General features: G+C 41.3%; 5 protein-coding genes and 1 long non-coding RNA gene across 24 annotated transcripts; 5 read left to right on the forward strand and 1 right to left on the reverse strand.

Moving 5' to 3' along the window:
* Positions 1 to 1500: 1500 nt before the first annotated feature.
* LOC112294433 (uncharacterized) lies at positions 1501 to 5989 on the forward strand. The gene is made up of 4 exons (XM_024544830.3): positions 1501 to 2291; positions 2453 to 3964; positions 4337 to 4927; positions 5194 to 5989. The coding sequence occupies exons 1-4, from the start codon at positions 1755 to 1757 to the stop codon at positions 5677 to 5679; spliced, it is 3126 nt and encodes a 1041-aa protein (XP_024400598.1). The 5' UTR covers positions 1501 to 1754; the 3' UTR covers positions 5680 to 5989.
* Positions 5822 to 9574, reverse strand: LOC141046440 (uncharacterized). Of its 5 annotated transcripts, none has more exons than XM_073540362.2 (7): positions 9112 to 9574; positions 8840 to 8963; positions 8617 to 8728; positions 8108 to 8213; positions 7586 to 7777; positions 7329 to 7457; positions 6681 to 6847 (listed from the first exon to the last, which is right to left on the reverse strand). In XM_073540362.2, the coding sequence occupies exons 4-7, from the start codon at positions 8184 to 8186 to the stop codon at positions 6801 to 6803; spliced, it is 447 nt and encodes a 148-aa protein (XP_073396463.1). In that variant the 5' UTR covers positions 8187 to 8213; positions 8617 to 8728; positions 8840 to 8963; positions 9112 to 9574; the 3' UTR covers positions 6681 to 6800. The 5 variants fall into 5 exon arrangements, with proteins under 5 accessions (XP_073396464.1, XP_073396465.1, XP_073396463.1 ...); XM_073540361.2 differs by having other exon boundaries at positions 8840 to 8976; XM_073540363.2 differs by lacking the exons at positions 6681 to 6847; positions 9112 to 9574 and adding an exon at positions 5822 to 6292 and having other exon boundaries at positions 8840 to 9105.
* Positions 9575 to 11479: 1905 nt separating this feature from the next.
* LOC112294436 (uncharacterized) lies at positions 11480 to 14068 on the forward strand. 4 transcript variants are annotated; one of them, XM_024544839.3, is made up of 5 exons: positions 11480 to 12496; positions 12645 to 12686; positions 12839 to 12903; positions 13007 to 13099; positions 13257 to 14068. In XM_024544839.3, the coding sequence occupies exons 1-4, from the start codon at positions 12278 to 12280 to the stop codon at positions 13089 to 13091; spliced, it is 411 nt and encodes a 136-aa protein (XP_024400607.1). In that variant the 5' UTR covers positions 11480 to 12277; the 3' UTR covers positions 13092 to 13099; positions 13257 to 14068. The 4 variants fall into 4 exon arrangements, with proteins under 4 accessions (XP_024400607.1, XP_024400608.1, XP_024400605.1 ...); XM_024544840.3 differs by having other exon boundaries at positions 13430 to 14068; XM_024544837.3 differs by having other exon boundaries at positions 13015 to 13099.
* A 1153-nt stretch (positions 14069 to 15221) lies between these two features.
* Positions 15222 to 19357, forward strand: LOC112294435 (uncharacterized protein At4g15970). The gene is made up of 4 exons (XM_024544836.3): positions 15222 to 16031; positions 16484 to 16849; positions 17754 to 18062; positions 18872 to 19357. The coding sequence occupies exons 1-4, from the start codon at positions 15789 to 15791 to the stop codon at positions 19076 to 19078; spliced, it is 1125 nt and encodes a 374-aa protein (XP_024400604.1). The 5' UTR covers positions 15222 to 15788; the 3' UTR covers positions 19079 to 19357.
* Positions 19358 to 19798: 441 nt separating this feature from the next.
* Positions 19799 to 21039, forward strand: LOC149987575 (uncharacterized). Of its 2 annotated transcripts, none has more exons than XR_016498038.1 (4): positions 19799 to 19955; positions 20312 to 20394; positions 20673 to 20782; positions 20885 to 21039. It is a non-coding gene; the product is annotated as an uncharacterized LOC149987575 (long non-coding RNA). The 2 variants fall into 2 exon arrangements; XR_016498039.1 differs by having other exon boundaries at positions 19814 to 19951.
* Positions 21040 to 21307: 268 nt separating this feature from the next.
* LOC112294434 (uncharacterized) lies at positions 21308 to 27733 on the forward strand. Of its 11 annotated transcripts, none has more exons than XR_002973352.3 (10): positions 21701 to 22714; positions 23325 to 23453; positions 23580 to 24906; positions 25096 to 25203; positions 25360 to 25425; positions 25541 to 25606; positions 25744 to 26070; positions 26200 to 26357; positions 26495 to 26739; positions 27281 to 27733. XR_002973352.3 is itself a non-coding variant. In XM_024544835.3 (9 exons), the coding sequence occupies exons 2-8, from the start codon at positions 23335 to 23337 to the stop codon at positions 26353 to 26355; spliced, it is 2109 nt and encodes a 702-aa protein (XP_024400603.1). In that variant the 5' UTR covers positions 21308 to 22714; positions 23325 to 23334; the 3' UTR covers positions 26356 to 26357; positions 26495 to 27115. The 11 variants fall into 11 exon arrangements, 6 of the variants coding, with proteins under 6 accessions (XP_024400603.1, XP_024400600.1, XP_024400599.1 ...); XR_016498034.1 differs by having other exon boundaries at positions 21707 to 22714; positions 26480 to 26739; XR_016498035.1 differs by having other exon boundaries at positions 21707 to 22714; positions 26541 to 26739.
* Positions 27734 to 27842: the final 109 nt, after the last annotated feature.

Consider the following 27842-nt stretch of genomic DNA (forward strand, 5'->3'; position numbering starts at 1 on the left):
ATGATACCATGTGGTGTACTAGGAAAGAAAAAGAAAATTCTATCAAATTGAATAAAAGACAAAGAAGATAATTTATGAAGTTTCTCCATATATTCTTTAAATCAATTTAACATGTCATTTTTGAAGTGTAATATTTTGGAATATTTTTATATTATTTCTGAGTTTTTAATAAGTGACACATTACTAGTTTTAATTAAATTTTAAAGGGAACTATATATTTTTTAACATACCAAATAATTGTTTTATCTCTAGTTAAAAAAATATATTGTAAAAAAAATAATAATCAATTAATGATTATACATATACATTTTATTTTTATTATTCTAATTTTTATGATTATATATATATATATATATATATATATACATAGCCTTATGTCTTTATTTAAAGTCAGTAGTATTTATTCATCATCATGTATGCTTTTATTATTTATTGTCTTTATTTATGTAACACTTTTATTCTATTTCATTTATGTTGGACATACAATAGACTATTGTCTCAAACATCTTCTAAAAGCTTTCTATACATTGGTACAATTTCTTTTAATTGATCTTTAGAAGCTCCTACTACTTTCTTAAATCTTACATAATCTAGTAGAAGCTTTTAAGACCCTTCTACATTTTAAAAGTACAAAACATTATTTTTTTTGTTCGTGTCTTCTCCTTGAAATTTGTATAGGATGTAATTACCTTAATATAAGTAAGAGAGCAAGACATAAGATACCTTTGTCTAGTCATCACAATTTTTAGAAGAATTTGAATACAACTTTGCTTCTAGTATTATATATAGTTTTATTTATTTTATTTAAATAATATTTATTTTTGTTTCTCTTATAATTCTAGATCTCCTGGTATTATATTTATGTGACCATGGCAATATTAGATATTTTTACAGAAATTAGATTTGTCATGAATTAATCCAGTGTTTTAAAAAAATTATAACAATCTCTCTAAGTTTATCATTTGTATGCTTTTAGAACTTTGCATTAAAATATTGATATATGGAACACATGTATTTGGAAAGAAATATTGCAATTGCAACACTTTGTAAAAAGAAAATACTAAATATTATTTATATATATATATATATATATATACACACATATATATACACATGTACATACAAACATACAAATATTTTAGAAGGCATACTTTTTTTTCTTACATTTTCCTGACCATTTTATTGCAACGTTTCATGAACCACACACTAATTTCTATAATGTCATCAAACAAAACACATGTAAATTTTCACAAAGCCTCTCTCAACATATAATGAAAAGGAAACTAAAGTTCAAAAACTAAAATTTCAATGGATTTCTTTACATTGAGAAAAGTCGTAGGTTCTCCATCGTGCTCCCGCTCATAGAAAACGCTGAAGTCACTACATGAGTCACTTTTCAAAGTGTGGACGGGAGGGTTCGATCCCTAGTTCGGAAGTAAATGGTTGAAGGGACTCTCGCTTTCAGTATTTCCTTCACTTGAGTTGGGGGCTAATTCGAGGTAGATCTTAGAAACTGCCGTTTATTTTATGTAAATGGCCTTTTACATTGTCACGTGTTATGGGAGCCTTTTCGAGGCAGTCGCCAAATGCATGGATTGCTGCCAGAGTTGCTGTGGAGTGGGCCGCAAGGTGAAGTGGATGCACGGGAGCAAGTGATTAGGGTTTCACAATTGCAATGAATTGTAAATTTGTAAGAGCTGAAGGTATCGGGTCGCTGACATAGTTAGGGTTCGCGGTTTCCCTACAAGGAGCTGATGAATGGTGGAGGAGTCGGTGCAATGGCGTATACGAAGGAAGAAGGAAACGGATTAGGGAGAGAAATGAACGAGAAGCGGAAGGAGCAGGATAGGATTAGAAATATTTGTATCGTTGCTCATGTAGACCATGGGAAAACAACATTGGCCGACCACTTGATTGCGGCAGCTGGGGGTGGGCTGGTGCACGCCAAACTTGCGGGGAAGCTGCGTTACTTGGACGATAGAATAGATGAGCAAGAGCGGGGTGTGACCATGAAGAGCTCTTCAATCTCCCTGTCGTTTAAGGATCATGTGATTAATTTGATCGATTCTCCCGGTCACGTAGATTTTTGTAGCGAGGTGTCGTCTGGAGTGAGGTTGAGCGATGGCGCGGTGGTGTTGGTGGATGCTTGCGAGGGTGTTCACATCCAAACGCATGCCGTGCTGCGGCAGGCTTGGTTGGAGCGGCTCACGCCCTGTTTGGTGCTGAACAAGTTGGATCGTCTGATTTTGGAGCTTAAGTTGACGCCGCTGGAGGCATACAATCGTATGAAGGTAGTGGTTGCTGCGTTGTGAATTTCCTGGCCTGGACGGCGCAGAGTGTATTAGGGTTTAAGGTTCTTGTATCTTATCTTTGTGACATGACCTTCATGATACTTAATTCCTAGCTACTGTGCGGGGAAATGTGGTGTTTGATTCTTGGCAAATTCATGCAGGCTATAATTGGAGAGGTTAACAACATTATCAATGCATTTCGATCAGAGAAGTATCTATCCGATGTTGATTCAGTTCTATCAGCTACGCATACGTCAGAGGACGGCGGTGAAGGAGACATAGAACCTGAGGATATTGTAGATGATGACGATGAACCTGATGCATTTGCTCCGGAGCGGGGAAATGTCGCTTTTGCAAGTGCTATAGATGGTTGTGCATTCCGCATAGATCGATTTGCGGATTTGTTTGCAGCAAAACTTGGAGCTAATGCTGCTACTTTGAAGAAGGCTCTGTGGGGGGACTATTATTACAACCCTAAGACCAAGAAGATAGTGGGAAAGAAAGCAGCTGGAGGGAAGTTGAAGCCGATGTTTGTGCAATTTGTTTTAGAGCCACTTTGGCAAGTTTACGAAGTAGGCATGCAGGGAAAAGATGGGGCAGAAATGCTTGGAAAGATTATTAAATCAATGGGCCTAAAAATATCTCCGCGAGATTTGCAGCACAAGGATCCAAGAGTAGTTACACAGACCGTGGTGGCCTCATGGCTACCGCTAGCTGACACGGTTTTGTCTATGGTCATAGATTGCTTACCTAGTCCCATCACTGCTTTACCAGAACGGCTGCCAAGGCTCTTGCCGAACACTTTCATTCCATCGACAGTTGACGAAGAGGTACGTTGCAAGTTGGAGTCGGTGAAAACAGCAATTGGAACATGTGACGACAGCATTGAGGCTCCCTGTGTTGCTTTTGTATCAAAGATGGTAGCTGTTCCAATCCAAGCCCTTCCTAAAGGAGAAATCGTCAATTTAGATATGGGTGTAGGGGACACAGATTCAGCTCAGCGCGAATGTTTCTTAGCTTTCGCAAGAGTTTTCAGTGGTGTATTGTCCGTGGGTTCCAAGGTATACGTTTTGTCAGCGTTGTATGACCCTTTAAATCCCGAGCAAGGTAAGAATATGCTTGAAGCGCGAGTGGAAGCTCTTTACATGATGATGGGAAGAGGCCTGGAACCAAAATCTGAGGTTCCGGCTGGTAACGTAGTTGCAATCAGGGGTCTCGGTCAGCACATATTGAAATCAGGAACTCTATCCACAACCCCTATTTGCTGGCCATTTGCAAGGATGAGTTTCCAGGCTGCTCCAATTGTCCGGGTTGCAATAGAGCCCTCCGACCCCTCTGACATGGGAGCTCTGGCTCGTGGATTGCGACTTCTTAATCGAGCAGATCCATTTGTTGAAGTCAGTGTGTCTGCCAGCGGGGAACACGTAATTGCAGCTGCAGGGGAAGTTCACCTGGAGCGATGCATCAAAGACTTGAAGGAAAGATTTGCGCGCGTTGAATTGTCCATATCCCCACCATTAGTAGAGTTTCGGGAGACATGCGATATTGAAGCTGACACTGCAGACGTGGACAAGACTACAGTTGGACAGGCTGAGTTTGTAGAAAGGATCACTCCTAATGGGAGATGTGTGGTGCGAGTTTATGTGACAAGACTGCCCAAAACAGTTATTGAGGTACGTTATTCTGGTCGGAGATATCACATCGTGTGGATCCAGTTGCTCCCTTCAGGGCCGATCAGTAAGTGAAAACTTGTGTTGTTTATACATATTCATAAGGTCCTGTCAGTAATAGCAGAAATTTCACCGTTTTCGGTGTATGGAGAGTACAGTAGCAATTGGCCTCCTTTGAATTCTAATTCGCTCACAGAAAGTAGTAAGATTGTTTAGTTATAATCATGGATCTAGCATAGTTTCAGTTGACTTCCACAGTATTTGGACTCATCATGGTTGATATACTGTTATTTGTTACCTGAAATACTAAACACAAGGTAGTAATTGTTTAAACCTAGAATTTATCAATTTGTTTTTTCAATGATGATTTTACAGGTCTTAGATGGTAATGTGGAACTTCTAAAAGACATTGTCGAAGGAGAGAATAAGGTGCATAAAAATCAAGGACGTCAACAAGAAACGAAATCTAGTGAAGACCCAGTTTCAGTCTTACGCAACAGTCTTCTTGCAGCAACAAATAAAGTAGAGGGTGGGAGCAAAAAGAAATCGGATGAAGTTAGAGACCTATGGACCCAGAAACTAGAACGGATTTGGGCACTTGGACCTCACCGAGTTGGTCCCAATATACTGATAACCCCTGAGGATTCAATGAATAGACCAGAGGCTGTCGGGGAATCAGGTCTGCTTATCAGAGGTACTGCGCATGTATCACTAAAGTTGGGTTTCTCGGATGTTGCTGAAGAAGCTTCTGTTCCTTCAAGCACGGTAAACGAGGAGGAAGTAGACCTTGCAACGGAAGCACGAAACCTAGAGTCCAGTGTCGTTTCTGGCTTTCAGTTGGCAACCGCGTCTGGACCATTGTGTGAGGAGCCTATTTGGGGATTGGCTTTTAGTGTCGAGGCATTTGTCCTTCCGAAGAAAGAAGGTGCGATTGGAGCAGATCAGTATGGACCTTTCTCCAGTCAGGTATGATTGCTGCATTCTCATTTCTTACATCGCGTTGCACAAATCCCAACCCCTCGGCCATGAAATATCTTGCTTTAATTTGTGTGTATATATGTGTATACAAACAAGAAGAAGAAGAATAAGAAAGGGAGAAGAGAAATCAGCACAGTCTGCAAAATATACAAGCCTTAGTAATACAGTATGTAACGTATCATGAACTGGAACATGTTCGCTTGGATTTGGTCTCACGTGTATAAGAAGCCTTCATTGACACAAATGCAATGCAGGTAATGTCTGCTGTGAAGGACGCATGCCGAGCAGCTGTCTTAGCGAAACGCCCTCGCATTGTGGAGGCCTTGTATTTCTGTGAAGTGGTTACACCCGCCGAGCACTTGGGTTCTGTGTATGGAGTATTAGGTCGGCGAAGAGCACGTGTTCTGAACGAGGAAATGAAAGAAGGCACCGCCTTATTCATCGTGCATGCATACATGCCCGTTTCTGAAAGTTTTGGTTTTGCCGATGAGTTGCGTAGAAAAACGTCAGGCTCTGCTAGCCCTCAATTGGTGCTGAGCCGTTGGGAGGCTTTACTAGAAGATCCATTTTTTGTGCCTCGCACTGAGGAAGAAATCGAGGAATTTGGGGATGGATCCAGTGTAGTTCAAAACACTGCTCGAAAGCTCATCGATGCGGTTCGAAGGAGGAAGGGCTTGCCTGTGGAAGAAAAGTTGGTACAATTTGCTTCAAAGCAGCGGACAAGGGCTCGGAAAGTATAATCTGAATCATGAAGTCATGCATGGATTTACATTTCACTATTATTATGTGCCGCATTGTTAGGAGGTTGCTAGATATTAGCATTGAGCAAGTCAATTTGGTTGCTGTGAAAAAGAGTAGTCATTCAATTTGTTGCTACTGCAGTCAATCATAATCGCCAATCTATATTTATCAATATTCGATTCTCCTGAAGCCAGGAGGTTGAATGTACAGTTTTGACATTGGTGTAATATCCAAGTTCAGAGGATATGAAGTATAGCTCTGGCTATGCTAAAATTGAGACTCCAACTGCAATTGGAAGCTCATGTTTTATTCCTTTCGCCATTCCTAGTATTTGTCTGACTCAATTAGTCAGAACTCTTTAGGAGTAGGGACGGACTGACTAAATACACAGATGATTCCCTGCTTTTGTTACCAATTTCTTGGGTTGCTCGACCATGGGCACTGTGATAAGGCTGGGTATAGCGATAATTATTGTAGTTAAGCGTGTAGTTTTGCTTAGTATTTGGATTGCCTTAAACATTTTCTCTTAATCGTGCGAATTGGTTCACACCTCGAAGACGATCCTCAACTTTTGCCCTTGTTTTCACAGCCTGTGTTTGTGACCTTGGAAGCCTACCATGTCCAAATTCTAGTACTAGTCAAAATCCAGTGGAAATCTATTGTGGAAATCTCCACCTCTAACAATCTGCCACACTAGTGGAACATGCTGCACCCCTGGCCTCAACATTGTTTGCTATTTAACTCAGATCCATGTACAAGTGCATATGATGAAAAATTAAACACAATCCTGTTATGGTATTGTCATATGGATTTGTTCCAGACGGTAGTTATGGGAGAAAGATTGTTGTATGCGTACACTACTGTTCATAATTTCCCATAATTTCACGTCAAATCAACAGTCTGTATAGCACGTATGTTGTGTTTTCGTGTCACATAAATTAAGGATAAAAAAATCCAAGGATTCTTGATTAGATATATGGGAAATTATATAAGCCTGTTGATGTATAATTTATTGTAAAATATGTTAAAATCATCAAAAATCATATCCTTCTTTTCAAATGATGTTTCCAAGTTTTTTTGAAAATATATTCGATTATTTGCATTGTTAGGATAAGATGAGTCATAAAGAGTTCTTGCTGGCATTAGCAGAATAGTACTGCAAAGGAGCTGAATTTGAACTGAATTTGATTAGTCAAGGAGAAAAATTGATTATTCTGATTAATATTAATCTTTTCAAAAGTGCATATAAACTGCAAGTGAAATTGATAATTGATGCCTTTAAAAAAGATTGGACAAATTGGTAAGAAAATTTCTTTAGCATCTTCTACAAATATACTTTTTATATACAAAGGTCATTGAATGAGAGGTTTGAACAAAATCAAAATTGCACATGCAGGAAAAAAAATTCCACTCACAAAAACTTCAATAAAATATGAGTATATTTCAAGTACTATTTGATTTAACAGTGCTAAGGAATACAGTAAAAAAAAACATAACACAACACATTGCTCTCATTTTGAAATCAAAATGCTTCTAGACAAATCGCTTTAGTTCGATCAATCATCTTGTACAAAACCGTTTATTACATACAGCTTCAAATTACATTCTTGTATCAATACATATTAGATTAGGTGTAAGATGGACGTACTTGTGTATTCAATACTCTCGCCACCTTCGACCTTATTCTCAGGCTCCTGGGCCAACAGTTTAGCTTTCTTGTGTTCATTGTCGTAATGCTTACGTCTATGTTCCCCGAAGCTTCCTGAGTGGATTCCATCTGCACATCACGCCACAATTAATTATTGTAATTGTCCTTTAAACCCACATGCCAATAAATTATTAAAAGTAAAACTAAAAGTAATTTGAGGTGGAAGAGTTGAGAAGCTGCTACTGTTTGGACAATACCTTCATCTCCTGTAATCCCATCCAGCTCATCTTCATTGAAATTCCAATTGATACTGCTGATTCGGCTGGGTAATCGGCTACTACTAGCTCCGTCCTCTGTTGCAACTCCATACAAAGCATGCCTCACTGCCTCAGCATGCGAAGCTGAGTTCGTTTGCGGTCTCTCATCGTCAGGTTCGGGAGAAAACTCTCCTGCAGCTCATTTCCGCTCCAACATTAAAGCTCAGTAGGAACGTCCCTCGTTGGTGTCCATTCGCACATACACAGACAAATATGTTTCAGATACCAAAGATATGCAAAATCTTCTATGCTAAAAATCTTTTCATTATTTGTTGCTGCGAGAGAAAAAGATTACGACACAGTATACAATGCACGCGGAGTTCTTTTGACACACAATTGCTGCTCTTAATGATACACTGAATTGCGGAGGACATCCACGGGCGAAACACGATACTGTTATTTTTGGTAAATACTTTTGGCGAAAAGTTAAATGAAGCAGAGATAAAGAGATGACGATCACACCATCAACAACGTCCGGTGCATAGCAAGGAGTTTTCTGCTCCGTTATCTTCTGCTTAGGTGATCTGCTAGTATCCAACATATGGAGATTTTCTACATCCCAGACAACCTGAACTCTACTACAGCAAGAACGCGATGGAATCCGTTAACATTCGCCTGAATAAATGTCTGCTTTGGCTGAAGGAAATGATTAAAAAAAAAAAAAAAAAAAAAAAACACACACACACACACACTACTTATTTTTAAACTTAAAAACCACTAGACTGAAAAATAATTTGGAGTGTCGTATTCACAATTTCTAAAATCTCAAAATCAGGGTAGAAAGCCAATTCCATAATCTTTTACGACGACGATTTCACTTTCAAGTGTACTGTGTCCCACATGCTTAACTCTCAGACAAACCCAACATCAGTTCCTCTACCAAAGCAGGCATCCTCTGTTCTTTGGATGCATCGCCAAAATCAAAATGAAAGATTGGAAAAATACATAGATATATAGTAGGAAAAAATAACCTGATAAAGTGTGGAACCAATAAAAGTCTCGACTTGTTTGGAATTTATTTTAAAATAAATTGTGATTGAAGATTTTCCCCTGGTGTCCCTCTGATCTGCTGCTTACAAATTGCTGTAATTCTCCAACTCAACACAAGACTTCAATACAATTTCACTCTAGGTTTTAGCATGTGAGCTGCAGGGGAAATTCGAGAGAAAGTTCAAGCAGTTTGGGGTGTCCTACCGGGATGAACGCCGCGTTTGATTGCTTCGTTTCATCCCTTCCTGTTCGATTGTAACGACGACGAACGGAGGACACGATGAAGACAATGTGATCCAAGGAATATAGTTACGCCATTCCCGCTACACTGTTCACAGACCCTGACAAACAAAAAGTCACTCATGACCGAATCGCAGCAAAGCAGGAGCTCAGCAGAGAAGTTTCAGAGCCAACTCGTCAAATAGAAACGGATCATTGTCTTGGCAAACTGGAGAGTGTGGACACTATTCTCGTACCCCCATAAATAGGTCTTGAATCCTGTGAGCACCCGCTCTGGAGTTGCTTTGCTTTCTACATCTGGCCAAAAGAAGGTTAGGTCTCGCCAGTCACCCTCCTACAATAACAACCTCTACCTCTCAGCAGTCTCTGGCTCATTCGGGTCGTAACCAATTCGTGGGTCCAACTTGGAAACCACGAACAAGCCATCGGGGAAGCGAATATCGCAACAAATGCCGGCGCTGGGTTGGTTAAGAGAATGAATGGTGCGCACAAGTGATGGCAACCCTGAGGAAAGCATGACTGTAGTGCCAAGACAGGCAGGCAATGAGAGTGTTGGAACCTTCTGCTTCTTCTCCGCTCTTCTTATTCATGGAAGTCATAGTAGCTTATAGCATTACTGCAAGGCAATCCCAAGCCATTTTTCACATCGCCCCACCCCAACCCAACATCGCCTCTCCAACACGCTTACCGACACTTAGTAACACTGTATAAATATGTGAGTGCTTATATATATATATATATATATAGAGTTAAATATCTTTTAAATTAATCAAAGTGTTTTTATTCAATATCTTTCAAACCATTTGATTTGATTCAATATAATTTTCAATTCGAATAAAAATAAAAATAAAACAAAGAAATATGTTTAGCATGTGGTTGGTTATGGTTGCAAGTTGTGGCAAGTTGTAGTAGCAGTAAAAACAATTATTATAATAGTGGGAAAAATATCATAGCAATAGCAGTTGTGATGGTATTAGTAATACCTGTCTTTTATATAAAACAAATTGGATATAACATAAAGAGACAAAGAAGTCTTTCGATTGGCAGTGAAGAAGAAAACATGAAGATCTCAAGGAATGAGAGAAACATGAGAACTAGGAATTTAGGGAATGTGGGAATCAATGGACATGGAAGTATAGATGAATGAGAGAATAGAAGGATGTGCTAGATGTTGCAATGCCCAATGGCATGGATTTTTGCTAGTATGTATGTGTATATATATATAAAAAAATTGTATGTGGGTGAATAGCTTTGTTTAGAATTTAAGTATTTATTAATATTTTTAGTGCATGTGAATAAATAAATATGTATATATATATATATATATTGGGTAAAGTAATTGGACATTTGATGACAATTTTAGGAAAAATAAAAAAATATATTTTATATATTTTTAAAATTGTAGTAAAAAATTTAAAATTAAATTTGGAAGTTTTGATTTTTTTTCTATATATATATATATATATATATACACATACATACACATATTTATATATTGTAATACTTTATAATTATAAAAATAGAAATAGTATTTTTTTTAATTCAAATTTTTTGGTGATAGTAATAACATCACCAAGTTGTAGATTATTAGTTCTTTAATACATGCATTGACTGATTGATTGGTGGGTTTGACACTTTTTTTAAAATTAACTGGTAATTTTTTTTAAAAAGAATTAAAATTAAATAGGATAAATTTTAATGTATTGAGATTAGAATATCTTCTCATTAATATATGGTTATCTGCATTTATACACTTTTTAAAGCTTTATAAAAGTAAGCCTTTTCACTTCTATTAAAGTTATTAGAATCTGTCATGGTTATTGACAAAATAAAGTTAGTTAATAGCATCATAAATTTAAAGAAGTAATCTTCAACATGACTAAAGTTCAAAATAGAAATATACTTTTAAAAAAGGTTTAAAACACTTTGTAAGAATTGTAGGTTTATTTTCATTTTTTCCCCCCTCTCAATCTTCACAAACCAATTCATATATATATGTATATAATAATTTAGAATATATATGCATTCTAACTTTTAAAATCACCTGTTAAATCCTTAGGTTCTATTTCAAGCTATAGTTGTGCCACATTGTTCTTTACAAAGATACAACAGACCTAATCTCATACTTTTTAAACTATTTTTGTCAAAAATATGCTCAAATTTAACCCCAAAAATGATTAATTTTCAAAATTATCTTTATCCTTTCAACCCTATATAGCCCTTGCAACAAATGCAGTTACAAAAAAGACAAAATTGTTTTAAAGATGGATGTTCTAAAACCCTTTTCAGTTAAAATCACATTTGAAGAGAGTTTATTCTTTGACAAATGATATTCAATACAATGAATTTTCTCGATTGATTCTACAACTGTACACCCTTCTTACAAACAATTAATTTGTATGAAACTGTTTCCTCAAGAGATGCTAACAAAGAAGTTAATCCTCTATCTCTAGCACAATGTCGTTTCTCAATGACAGAACCCACAAAATTTTACTTTTTAAAGTAAAAGATTCCGAGGGTCGGGAAAAGACCTTTTAAAGGAGTTTTTATTTTTATTTTATAGTTTCGACAACGCCGGAAAAGCAAGTCGGGAACAATCGAACGGCAACAAGGGCACATTCGCAGCGATGGATTTCATGAAACTAAGGCCATGATTCGCATCGGAGATAGTATTGCAAATCGACTGATCGAAGTAGGATCTGTGTCCATGAATTCGAAACCACCGAGAGAAAGAGAGAGAGAGAGAGCCGAGATTGCCACGAACAGACACAATGGGACCGAGAGCGAGAGTGAGAGCAAGCAAGACAGGCAAATCGAATCCCCGATCGATACCCTGGACGTGATCTATGCATTTCGGCGCGAAGGATCCAGATACATGCGCCGCCATCGGGATGCACTTGGATCCCGATGAGCGCCTTTCGTCTGGAAATCGCCACTACCGCCCCACTAGCTTCGTCGATTAGTGTGTGCATCGACGCCGTCGTGCACATCCACACACAATCTATGTTGTGTTGAGGTCCAGCACGTCGGCATGCTGCAATCGTTTCGAAAAATAGGCGGTGGCTGTCTGTCAGTTTCTGAGGCTGGGGCTTGTGTTCTTACCTGTTGGATTGGAGTGAATCGATGGTGATGTGTTGGATTGCGTAGGCCTGTCATTGATCTTGATGCGGATTGACGGGCCTGTGGCGGGCAGCCGTTTTGGAAGGGGAATGGCGGAGTGTGCAAGATCGTCGCCTGTAACGGAAGGGACCTGGAACGAATCAGAGATCCAGACAGACAGTCATTGCAGCGGGAAAAGCGATTCGTGTGTGAGTGGGACCGTCCACAATGTCATTCACATAGCACGCAGCAAGGTTGCCAAGCTCAAGGGTCTGCCCGGAGGAATTCCTGTTATCATTTTTGATGATGGAATCTGCTGCTCCTCCCATGCCTCAATACTTTCACGCCGCTGAGGCCATGGACATGTTGACGAGGAAACCCTCGCCAACAACGTCTGCAGCAGGGGCGAGCCGATATTTCGTCCAACGCGCTACTGCAGCAGGTGGTAACCCTGGACTGATTCGCACCGACAGGGAGCACTTGTCCGAGTTGGAGCGCAAGCTCATGGAAGCCAGACAGCGGGTGATGTGGACATTGTGATCCGTCTGTGTTTGTTGAATTTATCAGTAGTAAGGAGAATCAAATAACTCGATTTAATATCTGGGTTGCTTCGATGATGGTCAGCATATCATTGACCAAGTGGTTATGGGATTCGTTGCTGGTGGAACAGTTCCAAGACTTGAAGGAGGAGAAGTGCCACGCCAACTTGAAGGTGAAGCTTCAGAGTCTTAAAGCTTCTTGCGGAATTGAATCTATCTAAGACGATATTACTTCTCATATTTGAAGATTCTCACATACTGCTTTGTGTAGGTGCGTTGTGGTTGCATCGATTGCTGACTGTGAAAATGCCGACTTCCTTGGTAGGGTTGTGGATGCTCGTGTTGCCCACATGGATATGTGCGGGCTCGTGATGAAAAAGCTACCAGCGTGTGAGTAATACGTCAACTCTTTACAACTTCATAGCAACTAATCCGTGTTAGCCCCTTCCTCTTTGTAACGAATCGCAACGATTCTCTCGCTCACCCCCTGCAGATTTGCAGCGGCCCGGACTCAAGAAGCTTCTCGGAGACGTCGAACCTCCCTGCGAAAAAATCGGCCACTAGTCGGCAGCACCTGACGAGATCGGTAAGGACTAAATCCTGATTCACATGCTACAATCGCGGTACATAAATCCAGGGTAATGCTCGTTTCTTATTGATCACGTTTCCTGCATTCTTCAGCGTCTGTATATTTGATAAGAGAACCAGCCCACTTATCCATGTTGCGATGGATCCTGTGAAAGGTCAAATCCATTTCCACTTCTCAGGACACCACGGGCGCTGAGCACGGATCCTTGCCCAATTCCGAGGGGCTTCTCTTGGCTGTTGACAAATTTCTTTCTATGAAGTAATCCATCCCAGGCATAACCGTAAACAACCCCCGCTTATCAGTGGCCATGTGCACATTGGCTACCAGAACCTCGCAGCTGCCTCGTGCTACACCGGACAACGCCGAAGCTTACGAATCAATGGCATCCGAAACCCAGAACGGCCATCTTTCCGAAATGCCTTCGACGTCTAGGATTCCAAATCCAGCCGGTGCTGTGTTTTGGATTTGTAACGCCCCACTCGCAACCCTCCCTCGCCTCGCTCAGCTGCAGCTTTTCGTCGTCGCCGTCGACGTCCGTCGGTGTGCTCTGTCGGGATGGGGACGGGGACGGGCACGGGCACCTATTATTGTGCACGGTATTAGAAACTGTGACGTGAGATATTACCGTATATACGGAGTGTGTATCCCCTCACAATGCTTTCCCACTTTATTTGTAAAAGATTTTAATGGGTTCTTTTGTTTTTTGTCTTTTTTGAAAAATAATAGATTTGAAGACAGTTCTTAATATGTGCGAGTAAGGAGATTAAAATTTTCAAAATCTACACCATGCATTATGTTGCACAGTGTGGAAGACAATGTTATATTTTGAATTGTGGCGTGTGTGGTATTTTACGTGGTAGAGTTTAGTTATGGCTCGAGAAATATTGATTTGCTACTTTCAAAGTTTGGAGTTTTATGGGTTAAATTAGCATGGTAATTTTAATAAAATATACATGTCGGTGCTTTCATTAAAGTTCTTGGTTGTGCTCACATTAAAGTATTTTTAGTCTTTTGAAAAAGGAGGTGTCCAAAATAAGAAGAACTTGACTTTGCAGCGTCAAAAAACATTACTGCAGAATGGTTTTAGAAAGCCACATAGTTTTTATATTCAATATGAATAAAGAAATATGGTAATCAATAAATATGGTAATACTTTAAAATGAATAAGTGGAGTTGGCATTAACATTAAATATAGTATAACTCAAAAATGAAAATTTGTCGTTATGGAGTAATTCACCCAAGTTAAACTTTGAACGACGTTTCAAGTAAGCTACTTCGTAGTATCAAAGTATCAAAGCTTTGAGGGATGTTAGCTGACAATGTCCACAGTTTGGAGTTTAATTGAATATTTATTTTTGTGTATTTATAACACATGAAAAGCAATGATTTGTGGCGACTGCAAGGTTTTTGAAGGGACATTAAATGAAATTGCAAATCATGTTCTAGAAGTTTGTAGTATTACTTGCTATGTCGTAGGGATTTCCTGACAAAAAAGAAAAAACCATTGGGTGTATTGGCTCTTTCATTCACATGTACTCCTTTCAAATCAATTATTATTATTATTATTACTTTCAAACCAAGTATTTTCTATGAATGAAAGAGCCAATACACCCAATGGTTTCTCAATTCAAGTTAATCGATGTCCTGAGTGACATTAAAATTGTTTCGTTTTTTCAATAAAATTTACAATTTTTTATAGGATGCAACATAGTAACATGCATTAATTATAAAAATTTCATGTACTTATTTAATTTTCACAAAATCATATATACATACATACATATACACTTACTCAGTTCATTTTAAAATTAAATATTATCTAAACACGCTAGACCATAGTAATTGATTTGTACACAACATGCTCAGAGAGTGACTCCAAAAACTAAACCACGAAGTTGCAGTATTCTGCAACACACGCAGTGCTGGGTTTTGGCGGGAATTCAGGGGTCGTTCTCGCGCGAGGCGACAACAGCCACGTAGGCGCTGGCGGGCGAGGTTCTCACGGTCACCCATCACCGTGGGGAACAGTTCCCGCCTTTCCACCCACGCCGGAGTGCCCGGCCACCCGGTAGAGTGGAGATCGAGGTGGGGCTCCATATCGATCTGTAAACGCAAACCGGGCCCAGATAGCGAGGACGATGCATGCTCAGCCTCGATCGGAATCGGCACGCGCTTGGGCCGGATCGGTAGCGCCAGCAATACCTCCAGCCCTAATCTATAATACAACCCCTCGAAGGGACATTTTTAGAAGCCATTCTGGCGTGAATGTCACAGTTTACGAAGTTGACATCGGTCCGCCAGATAGACAGTCAGTCGTGTAGGCCGACTTTCGGAGGGCCGCCCCCCTCGTCCCCGCTTCGTTGTCGGGATTACTACTCATTTCCATGCCCACATGAGTCGAATGTGAATGGAGACGTGACCACGTTTTGAAACACGAAAAACCCTCATGCGATCTCTGGATGGCTAAGCAATGACGCATCGCTGCTCGAAGTTTGGGTTTTCATGCCGTCTGACGATGTTGCCTGCACGAGGTTAATGCAGAATGCTTCTTGCGTCTGGAGAGGTGTTGCGGCCGATGATGGACCTGAAATGCGCTTCTTCGATGAAGGGTTCGTGTAGTGGAGATGAAGCTGAGGTGACACGGTGTGGGTGATTTGAGGTTGGGGGTAAATTTTAGGGGAGCACGATGAAGGGTTTGATGCCGGGACGCGTTGAGATGATGGGGCTGCTTGGTGGTCAGCGGAGGATGAAGTCGATGCTTGTGTGGATTGTAGTAGTTTCGTTAGCGTTTACAGCAGGGATGTATGCGGCGGGTGGATCATGGGTGAGGCGCGGCCTTGGAGCGCACAGTTCGACGTTATGGAAGACGGGTCGCCCCAGACATATTCCGAACTGGAGAGAGAGTGCTGAGGCTGAGTTCGGTCAAGACGTATGTAAGCTGCGCGACGTTTTCTTGATGAAATTGTCCTTTGTCCGCTATGTGAGGTGCTGTGTCTGCTATGGCCATAGGCAGTGGTAAATTTCCGTGATTTTGGGGAAGTCCCGCTATTAATGAGTCTTAGAGGAGAGGAATGGGACTCCGATCGTTGACCACTCCAACGCCTGCTGTTTTTGTAACTCCATTATGAATCCCCAAAGTTTTGCCAAATCTTGTAGCGGAGCTTCATGAATGCCCGCTTGACGCTGCCTTTCTGGAATTTTGTTGGGCATTGGGGGAGGGGAGCTTGCTCTATGAAATTGTAGTTTTGTTCCATGCGATTCGCTAATTTTCCAACGAATTTTTAGTCTCTATTTATTTCTTCTCTTGGTTGCTACTATAAGAGAGCCACGTCAAGCTTAACAGAAACATGCCACTAACATTTTTCATGATTTTGGCCTCAGAACAACGATGAATTCCCGGGTTTGGAAAACGTTTTGGAGAGGGCCTCTATGCCGAATAAAACCATCATTATGACAACGTTAAACCAAGCATGGGCGCAGCCTCACACAATGATACAATTGTTTCTGGAAAGTTTTCGTGAAGAGGAAATCTCGCACCTCCTCCCTCACCTGGTGATTGTCGCTCTGGACCAAGTGTCTTATGATAAATGTCGGGAGCTACACACTCTTTGTTACATGCTAAAGACAAAAGGTGTCGACTTTTCGGGAGAAAAATATTTTATGACCGATGATTACCTAAAAATGATGTGGAGAAGAATATACTTCCTCGAAGTCGTTCTCGAAATGGGTTACAGCTTCGTTTTTTCGGTAATACTCTTCATAATTTTCTACAACTTTGTTTACATCTCTGGCCGAATGGTGCTGTGATGTTAATCTTGAATTGAGTCCCATGCGTCTTGACTGAGCTCAGACCTCCTTAAGCTTTCTAGTTCAGTATTATACGATGACGTGCGTGAGTTTCATATTGCAAGTAAATCTACCCTTTGAATATCGATATCAGCTGGATGTTGAGAATGCCAACCAAGGTGATGTTGAGTTTTAGTGAACACTTAGAGATATCCTGCAATCAGCTGGTGCCGTTTACATTTCTTTTTGGTTAAGAACCACAGCTTGTGCAGGTCGCTGAAACACCATACACCTGATATAATCATAGTTGTCTAGGTGTAGGTCCGGTTTCAAGTTGGTTCGATATCCATTTATATAGATTCGACCTTCTTTATGTAGCCTTTTCTTTGGTCTTGCTGCAGTTCAACTTTGTTATTGACATCTTTCGGAATTGTAATGCTTTTGTCGGCGAATCAAAGTTCGAAGACAAACTGCGCTTGCCTGACTGCTGAATTCAGTTCAAAAAATGTGCACAAGATGCTCACACACATTGCTTGTGAGCCTTTTTTGGTTGGTAGTTAGGTGTACTGCTCTTACACAGCTTTGCTTTATGCTTACATATATTTCATATTGTTCTTGTAACTTTTTTAGTTGCATTGCCATAGGTTCCTCTCTTGTTGGCATGTATTTGGATTCAGTGCAAAGTAACAATTACGTTAATAAGCATGTTTAGGATCCGGCGCTGGCAATATCTGCAGTGTTGAATGGTGCTTCGGTTATATATTTTGTGGTTCAATTGCCACTTCGATTCATGATATCTAGTTAATTTTGTATGCTATGTGACTATTGTACGTCCGTTATGTATTTTACGTGATATCTTGTGCAGGATGCAGACATAATGTGGTTTCGTGATCCCTTTCCTCGATTCGACAAAAATGCGGACTTTCAAATAGCATGCGACCAGTTCACAGGCATTCACGAAGACACGAATAATGTGGCGAATGGAGGATTTGCGTATGCACGGTCCAACAAGCGCACCATCGATTTTTACAAGTATTGGTACATGTCAAGAGACGATTATCCAGGTTTGCATGACCAGGATGTGCTGAATAGAATCAAGACAGATCAAGATTTTGTGGACATCGGCCTACATCTTCATTTTCTCGATACTAAACAATTTAGCGGATTCTGCCAGGCAAGTACACTGAATTTCTCTTTGAGCCTTCTTTGAAGCTTCAGAAATTGTTTATTTTGATGAAACTGAGACCTTCCCCCTCCTTTTCTTCGGAGCTTGATAAGTCTGAGATCGCATTCATTTTTTTTCTTTTTAGACTATTGTTAATTGATGTATAGGGAATCTGTGCCTCAATATGTAACTTATTATTTTTATTATTTTTATTTTTTTCATTCAGTTTCTTGCCTCTTGGTACAACTAAGAATGAGTCCTAACTAGCTATACATAGTTAGAAGTATTTATTAAGCATTATTTCGACTCATATTCATTTAGATGTGTGAACTTGAATGCTATCTGAGATGCGTTTGTCGTTTAATCCTTCAAACAAGAGATTTGATTTGTCTTTTACGGTTTCCCCACTATTAAACTCCTCTTGAAAAGCACTCTTGAGCACATGTAAGCTGTTTGTTTAATTTTTTTTCTTTCTTTCTTTTCAGTACTTTTGCTTAATCATTACAATCTTCGTACTGCTACCATTCAAGTCTGTTTTACCATGATTTTTTTAAAATACAATTTTATATTATTTTACCCCCCTTGGCGCCCTTCATATTTTGAACAGTATTTAACTCTTCTGCACCTGATTACTATTATTTTACTGTCTGTTTTTAAGCTCATACGTGCATGTGACAAATAATTTGTTGACACAGTTTTCGTCTTGCATCCTCTGCATTCTACTTCACTTTTGGATCTCAGATTACTGTAGCAGTGAGCAGTAGTCGTTCAATTTCTGTCAGAAGTTGCCTAACTTGAAATTTCTGACGTGACAACAGATTAGCAAAGACTTCGAGGAGGTTGTTACGATGCATGCCAACTGCTGCATGGGGCTGCAGCGAAAGCTGGTGGACCTGCGTCTTGTAATGGATGATTGGAGACGATTTAAAGTCTTGACTCCACAATTGAAACAGCATAATCAGAAAATAGAATGGCGGGCTCCTTCAGAGTGCCGCTTCTCAACTCTTGAAAAACCGACAGACTAGAATATTAAGGAGGAAACGCCCATCGGTTTCAGTGCATCCGCGTGATTATCCAATTAATGGGCAAGATCGTCTATTTCAGTTGTAGATTATTGCGTTTACTGTTGAGCTGTTATTTATTAGGAACTGTGTACTGTTATCCTTCTCACGTGCTAATCTGAATGTCCATAGTCAGCATGGTCATGTGACGATTCATTCAAGCAAAGTTGATAGATCCACTTAACTCGATCTAGCTTGTGGTTATATCTAACGTAATGATAATTGAATGATTGCTTATACTTACCGACGTGCAACTTGCAAGTATGACAAATGCATCTAGCGAGTCGATCAAAATCCCCAGAACATTGTCCATTGAAAAATGCAATGGGTGCCATAATTCATCTCCGATCCTATACATTTAACGAAGCATATATTTTACCCAATGGGATCTATAGTACAGTTATCCATTATTCTCTGCCACTCCTGCAAGGTCCTAGTGATTACTTTCACCATCAAAATTGTCTTCTACCACATTTAAACTTCTCACGGCGCAGATGAAACCGTGCTGGATGGTGGTGAGAGACCCTTCCGAAGTTTCCAACTCATATGAACAGAACCTATAACGGGTGGGATGGTCGCAGACAGTAGCCAGACGTATTCTAATTTTTTCTTTTTCTGATATGTTAAAATAATTTCCAGGTTCTGTGCACCACTATCGAGGACTAATATTCTCATTTGCCTACAAACCGATACTTTTAGGGGGCTACTTCTAGAGGAGTAAAATTAGGTGAAGGCGTCACGACTCAAATCCTTATGCTACTAGTCACGTCGAGAACAGTGAGCACAAGTATGAATGAAGGCGTGGTGAAGGAAGCCTTCACACCATGGTCAGTAATGGTTGGTGAGCACGTCCTTCTCATTGCGAAGTCAAAAACGATCTGTTGTTTTGCATGTCCACCAGCAGCAGCTTGTCAGAGGCTCCTGATGACCTCTGCAGCATCTATTTTCGCTCCTTTCATGGCTTGCTCCCCAAGATCGATCTCACGAGCCGGATTCACCACGACATATAACTGCACGGCATTCTCGTCCTGCTGGATGTGCACAGTATCAGAGTTTGAATCGTCGCAGGGCATCTGGATTGCTGAACATATTTTATGATATATCCATAGTTACCAATCTTAGATGCTCGGCGTTATATCGTCTGCTGCTGCTAGTCATTACATACTCCTCTGAAGGAATTAAATGGTTGATGCGCAGGTTGCTGTTCAGACACTAGCATAGCAACTGATCCTAACCGAGTCACGCAGGGAGAGCGTTTAGGAACGCGTGCAGTGTGGCAGGTAAGCTGCGGAAGATTCAGCCGTGGTGGACATGGGGCTTCATCTTTGGCAATAACGCTCTGCCGTGGCGAGATGAACGAGAGCTAGCGTGTGTTGTTTAGCAGGAAATTTGAGGACCTGCCTGAATGCTAGCCGTATCATTACTCATAATATATCTTGCTTATAAATTAGCTAGGGGGCATGCCTAACAAAATAGTCTGCATCCTTTCGTCGCCCTACACAACAACTTGCAGATTTTCTTTCTTGGGTCCCCATTTCGGTCGCATGTGTTTGTCCAGTGCGGATGTGGAGTGGTCAGAGAAAAGCAATTTTGTCCCGTGCCGCTGAGAGATGGAGAATCGAAGATGCAGAATCAAAATCAAGGAGGAGGCCGGCGCTTGGAAAAGTGGTAGAGCTTTCGTGACGTCACGGATTTGTCATTGGTGAAGTATTAAAGTACAGAAAATCAGGGCAAGATGTGAATCCTCTGTAGTGGATAACATTTTTGCAGGGTCGCCATCCACTAGTGCGCTTGGCTTACTTCTAATATAGAAAATCATATACATCGAGCACTTTGGAATCCAGCAGTATGTGTGGCTAGTCCAACCCTACACCGATTGTCTTCATTACTCGGTTGCGGTAAGCATCCATCACACCAACTCACAAGAAAATACTATTAAACCGGCATCCTCGTTTTTGCAGCCATCCTATATCCCCTCCTTCCAGATTATACCGCCAAGAAATGCTGCATGAATAGCGCCCCCCCTTTTTTTCTTTTTCTTTTTTTTTTTACCTGGTTTCACTCGTAATCTAATCCATGTTGCGAGTTCAAGGTCCGATCCCTGCCTCGATGACTACTGGAACTATTCTCTGGGAAACATCAATTCTATAACCTCTCCCCGAAACTCACAAATCGGCCTTTACTTCGATGCCTCATCACACGGTGCCCATCCAAATTGTGTGCGTTCGAGGGGCAACATTCAAGCAGCCATCAAGACGGAAATCAATACAAATCACTTCAGTCTTGCTGCTGGGGATTAATTGAACATGACGTTTGATCAGCTGGTGTGTGAGTTGGGTTCCAGGCCTGGGGAGAGGTGGTTCAGGGACGGCAGATTCTCAAGCTCACCCATGAGACAACTTAAGCGTGACAACGAGGGTGTGTGCTGACGGATGTGATATCTAATTTGGCCTTGGGGAGATCATAGAAATGGGAGAATGAGTGGGTGGGGATAGTGCTGGTGGGTCCTGCTCGTATGTGCACTGCTGGAAGGATTACGCCTATTCCCACTACACTGACCCCGGCCCGCCTTTGCCTTCGCCTTGCCTCGATTTTTAGTTTCGTCGTGGCTTGAGATTTGGGTCGGATCGGATAGTAGACCACCTCGTCGCCAACCTTGTGTCTGATGGGTCCTCTCTCTATTTACTGGTAGCGTTGTTGTCTTTGTTTGTAGACAAAACTTTGTAGGAGAAATCCTGGATGGAAGGAGCAGTCATGGCGGAGAACAGAAACGACTGCTCAACAATACTCTTCACTCGTTTGCAAGAACAAACCTTCACCATGTGATTTGCTTCGCGGGGCAGAGCACACGACAGAGAAGCATGTGCCTGTGACCGCGCGCGCGTACTTCAGAGAGAGAGAGAGTGAGGGAGAGAGACAGAGGGAGACAGAGAAGAGATGGTGTTGTTTTCTAATTTTTAATTGCCTCCTTGTTGTGGTCACGTCACATCGCTTTGTCTGCTGCGTCTTCCCAGTCTTGCTTCGTTCTTTCCCGGGTCATCATATCTCAGCTCCTGCGTATGTAGCCTTGGATTGGAAGTTGTGTTATGCCGCTGCATCGACATCGATTTTTTCGGGAGATGGAGAGAGTGATGCTGGCTCAATGCGTTTCTGGGGCAGTAGTGGCTCGAGGTGATGGCACAGTAGAGCAGAGAAGACGTTAGGTTGTAGGGTGATATGGTCTTGGCTGTGATAGGTTGATGTTGGAGGATTAAAATATATGAAAGAATTGACGATGGTTCTGCTGTTGCGGCGAGAAAGAGACTTCTGAAGAGGCTAGAGTGCAGCAACCCTGTCGAGAGTGGTGTCTTGGTGTCGTGATGGTGAATGTGTGAACACGTGGGTGATATTGCGGGATGCCTTGTCGAGGAGGGTGAGCAGCTGTGGTTGCAGTGCAATTGCGGTGTGGTCGTTCAAGACGTTTCTTGAGGTGAAACTGGACCTCGTGAACTCTGTGGGGTTATATTGCGCAAGAGAAGTGTATTTTGTTCAAAATTGCTTCCCTGCGTAGGACGGCTTGAGAGTTTGGTGTACACGCAAACAGTGCGGGACTGATAACAGGTAAGCTCCGAGCTCCTCATCTCAAGTTAAAAGTAGTTTTTGTTCATTTCTTGACCAGAATTCTTTGTCTGAGGAAAGGGCCTAATCGAACACTGTTGGTCGCACAAGATGGATAGCATTTTAGGTTGTAATTAGTGACTCTAACAGCTTTATTAAGTGGAAGACAGGTTATATTCTACATTGATTTAGCTTAGGTGCTTTTGGTTAGGAGCTGATTCGAATACGAATGCTGTTTGGAAGTTTCGGTACCATGTGTTGACCTCACTATCTATTTTGAAGTGGCTCCTGTTTTTTTCGTCTCTTGTGCACCTCTAGATGTAGGATTGTCACTGTTGAGGCGTTGGTTGGTGTACTTTTGGTTGCAAATGACGCAGCATATCAATGTTTTTGGGTAGCTGGTATATTTAGAAGGCCATCTGGCTGGCAATGGAGCATGTGGCATATAAGGCTTCAGCAGTGAGATCTGATGTGTGTGGGTGAATGGAGTATGTGTTGGAGGTTTACATAAAACTGTAGCATGTTGAAGTTCATTGAATTCGGATATATATATATATATTGTCAAGAATTTATGACATCATTTTAACCATTCTACCGTGGTGGCTTGATGCAGTTGTCGGACTATGAGTCTCTATGTGCCAGAGCGGGAAAGGAGTGGCGGAATGCTTGATGCTGTTATTCCGTTAAATGACTTTCACAGATCAAAGAAGAGCCATTTCTCTCAATTGGCATTAGCACCTGTGTAAGTGTCTAATTCTTTTGAAGTCATACACTAGCATATTGATTTTTGTGGAATGAATTTCGGAAATTGAAGCCTTAAACGTCGGGTTTCTTCTCACGTGCTGGTTACTTTTGGTGTGTGTGACAGGCCTGATCAGGATACTTTGGAAGTGGCTTGGAATGATAATGGAAAAATAGACATCCAAGGACAAGATAGTCAAAGGAGCAAATCTCCATGGCAGATAAACTGCATCTCGGATTGGAGCAGTGGACAGGAAGCTGAAGCTGGAGTGACACCCAGTAAACCTGATACTCCGAAGGGTGGAAATTTACTGGAGACTGGAGGAAATGGATCAAATACGGCACCCAATCCAGTACACAACATTGATGTTGATAACGACGAAATGGTGTCTTGGTTACAGTATCCACTGGATGATCCCTTCTGCTCTGATTTTTTTGGAGAGATTCAAGAAGCCAACACGCAGTTGTTGAGAGAATCGTTTACGCATGGTTCCACTAAGACATTGCCCCGCACTAATTTTCCCGGAGCTTCAGGGAATGATGCTGGAATTAACAGGGAAACCCCTTCCGATTCTGCCATGTTATTAGGTGTTGGCCGTGTTTCAGGTTTATTACCTCAGGGTGGAGTAGAAGCCTTCAACAAAGTACGTTCTCTGCACTCCCTACAACAACATTCTTCTCTTCCCAGATGGCCACAACCGCTCACCCCCAATTCATCAAGTGGTTCAAGTTTATTAGCGACAAATAATTTGACATTCACAAAAGCATCTGCACCTACATTGGCATCTCCCTCCCATCACATGTTGCCCCCTAAAACACAGCGTGTAGCCCCCGTCCTTAATTCGCAGAATACACCTCAACCTAGCAGTCCTGGTTCCATGAATTTCTCTCACTTTTCGAGGCCAGCGGCGATGGTTAAAGCTAATTTGCATAGTCTGGTAGGCATAAACTGTGGTCCACCTCCCAGTACACGTGTCAAGCAGCAGCACAACTCTCCTGTTGTAAGGCCGATTATGGAGGCGTGCACATCAACTGGTTCTTCGATTGCCGAATCCACCACAGCAGGGCAGGGACCATCTGGGTCCTATCAGGAGGTGAAGACGCAACCTGCGGTTTTGGAGAGGGAACAGAACAATGGCATTGAGGAATCTAGATGGCCATCTGCACCTTGTCCGTCACCGACAAAGGATAGTGACTGTGTTGTTTCAGAAGGAAATTTTAGGAGCACACCCCCGGATCAAGAAACTTGCCGGCTATCAGGTGTGACTAATGGTGCTGTATTAGCTTCTTCTGATAAAGGAGCTTCTCATGGTACACAACACCCCGATGTACAGGAGCCAACCATCACTTCCTCCTCAGGTGGATATGGGACCAGCATTGAACCGCTTCAAAAGGTTAGAACAAGTAACAAAAGAAAGTGTAGCGAAAGAGAAGAGACCGAATGCCAAAGTGAAGTAAGCATATACTTTGTGTGAAGTCGTAGGTAGGGAAGTAACAAGTAATCATTGATTGAGAATGAGGTGACTGTTGTTTCATGCTCTCCATGCTTGCTAGTGCATTGACAATTGACTTTCACGTTGCAATAGAAACAGCATTGTATCTTTCATTATGTGATGTTTGTTGTTGTGTACATTGAATGATAGGACGGCGAAGACGAGTCGGTAGACACAAAACATAAACCTATTACAACTGGTCGTGGAAGTACTACTAAAAGAAGCAGGGCTGCCGAAGTCCACAATCAGTCCGAAAGAGTAAGTCAACATATTTCATTTCCCATCTTGATGCGGAAATTTCTTGAAGAAAATGTTGTCTCCGCATTGCCTCTCTTGTTCCTTGAAGTTCAAGCAGGTTAAATTTCTGTGGGCCTTTACCCATTTGTCACAATGCTTATGTCTTTGACCTCCCAGCGTCGAAGAGACAGAATCAACGAAAAAATGAGAGCACTACAGGAGCTTATCCCAAACTCTAACAAGGTGCATACATCTTAATTGCCATTCTTTGCAGGCTTTATTGCATGATTCCTCTTGTACTTAATCTCACTTTCAACTCCACAGTTCAGATAGTCATGCTGTGGTGTGTTTATGTCAGACGGACAAGGCATCCATGCTGGACGAGGCAATTGATTATCTAAAAATTCTTCAGCTTCAGCTCCAGGTGTTCGCTCCATACTGCTCTTTGCTAACTGCCTGTAATAAGATACTATTTGCAAAACAATATTTATAGCGTAATTACGGCTGTACAAAGTACGTCTGCGCAGTTTATGGGCTAATAATTCATTTTTAGTGAAGCAGATGATGTCAATCAGGACGGGTATGACTTTGCCACCAATGGTTATGCCTCCTGGATTACAACACATGCAGATGCCGCAGATGCCGCAGGTGGCAGCAATGCCGTCCATGGGGATGGTGCAAATGGGACTTGGGATGGGAATGATGGAGCAGGCTGCACAAAGACGAACAAGAATGCCTATGCAGTCTCATACAGGGCCACCTCTCAATGTTTGTTTGGCAAACACATCTTCTATGGTTGATGTACATGACCTCCGCTATCAACAGCCAGGCGTTTTGGGTTATAATACCAGCATGTCTCGTCAGCATCAGCCAATGCAAACGACCAAGGTTAGATTTGAAAGACACGTTGCGTGTAGTGATTGACGGAGGTAATTTATTGTGACCTCTGTGGGCTGCCAGCCTTTTCGGTCGGTATTCGTGGCACCAAGACTCATCTAGTGCATTTTTGATGTGCAGGGTCTAGACCTTGACAAGTGTAATGCTTATATGTTGCAGCAGCATCAACTTCTATTTCAACAGCAACAACTTCAGCAGCACCAACTTCATCAACATCAACAGCATCTGCAACACCACCAGCGGGCTCCTAATATGGGTGGAGGTCCACTTCAATAATGGTGAGTTTTTTTGGTGTAATCTTTCTAGGGATGAACTGGGCTATGAATCTGTACCATTGGTCGGCGACCAATTACTGGAGGAACTGCGTTGTAGAAGTTTTTTCTTAATCAGGTGGTTAAAGTTCTTGTTGGTGCAGATAAGAATTGTTATGGAAAGTTGACCGAATGACCGTGCTTGCAAAGGTCTCGAAAATTTGGTGAACGTGGACAAGTTGATGCAGTCTTTGTAACGAAGCAGAATGTAAACTTGGTGGCCCTTTGGAAATGGACTTCAAGAGCCGGATATGTGTTTAGCACCCTCTTCTGCACAATGGACTGAATCAAAGCTGAAGAATTCTAAGCTTTGGACTGACAAATGGAGCAGTGCAAACTCTTGGAGAAGGTTGCCGTCAGTGTAAACTTAATGTCATCTATCTGTTTGCGATCCTAGTTGAATGGAACAAGAGCCTGAATGTTAAACCGCGGTCATGGTCATTACCATTCCATTCGGGAATTTTCAGTAGGATTAGAGTTCTCTTGGGAGTTGCGATGAGTCATCATTTAGGTAGTATTTTTCGACAGTTATGCAGAGAATTGTGAGATTTGTGTCAGTAGCCAAAGTCGGGATCGGAACTGTTTCGCCATTAATCAGTGACACTGCGCATATAAGAATAAGATGCGCCGTGTCGATACGTCAACCCTGCATTTTGATGCTGTGTGTTGTTGAGCTGTTCTTTATTTTTGGTTTCTAATTTAATAAACTTTGTTATTAGAAACTATTTAAGCTCTCGTGTCACTTACTAACGCCATTGTCGCTGCACTCACAATGGGATTTGTTCTTGTTTGTTAGTGACCATTATCTTCCTGGCTACTCTTGCTGAAATGAATATCATTGGGCTAAAACTATTTTCTAAAACTTTTAACCTGTGTCATCTGTGATCCAGTAATTGTATGAAACTTGGAGTCCCAGCTTAAGCAACATTGTCGAATCTCTGAGCGACTTCTATACTGAAGATGCGAGCTGATAGATAGAATCCTGATGCAAGGCTTCCATGCCAACGATGCACAGCTGATGTTGCTTCTGCGTCATCGATGGCACAAGTGGCAAGAATCTCCTCGAGCTGTTTCAAGACCTCCACCATTCCGAAACGGATCTCCGATTGCAGGAATCTTAATGATAAAGGATTCTACTCCTGATCAGCGGCAACAACATGAAACCTCATTCTGCATGGGTAAGCAGATATTTCTAGAACTTTGGTGCAGATTCCATGGAAGTAAATCCTGCCGTACTTGTTCAACTGTTAAGTTGCAGATCAGTCAATCAAGTTTAACCATGAAATCACAACAGGAAGTACCCATGTTTATTTTTCTATATATTTTATTCGATTTAACCCTCACTCTTTTTGTTTTTACCTTTTTTTCCTTTTTTCTTTTTTGTGTGGATGTTTGTGTTGGGTACTTGTAAATGTGGCTGCTATTTCTGCTGGGAATCTCTGAATGTGCCAA

This window comes from Physcomitrium patens, chromosome 17, assembly GCF_059467195.1.
Source record: "Physcomitrium patens ecotype Gransden chromosome 17, ASM5946719v1, whole genome shotgun sequence".
Taxonomy (NCBI): Eukaryota; Viridiplantae; Streptophyta; class Bryopsida; order Funariales; family Funariaceae; genus Physcomitrium; species Physcomitrium patens.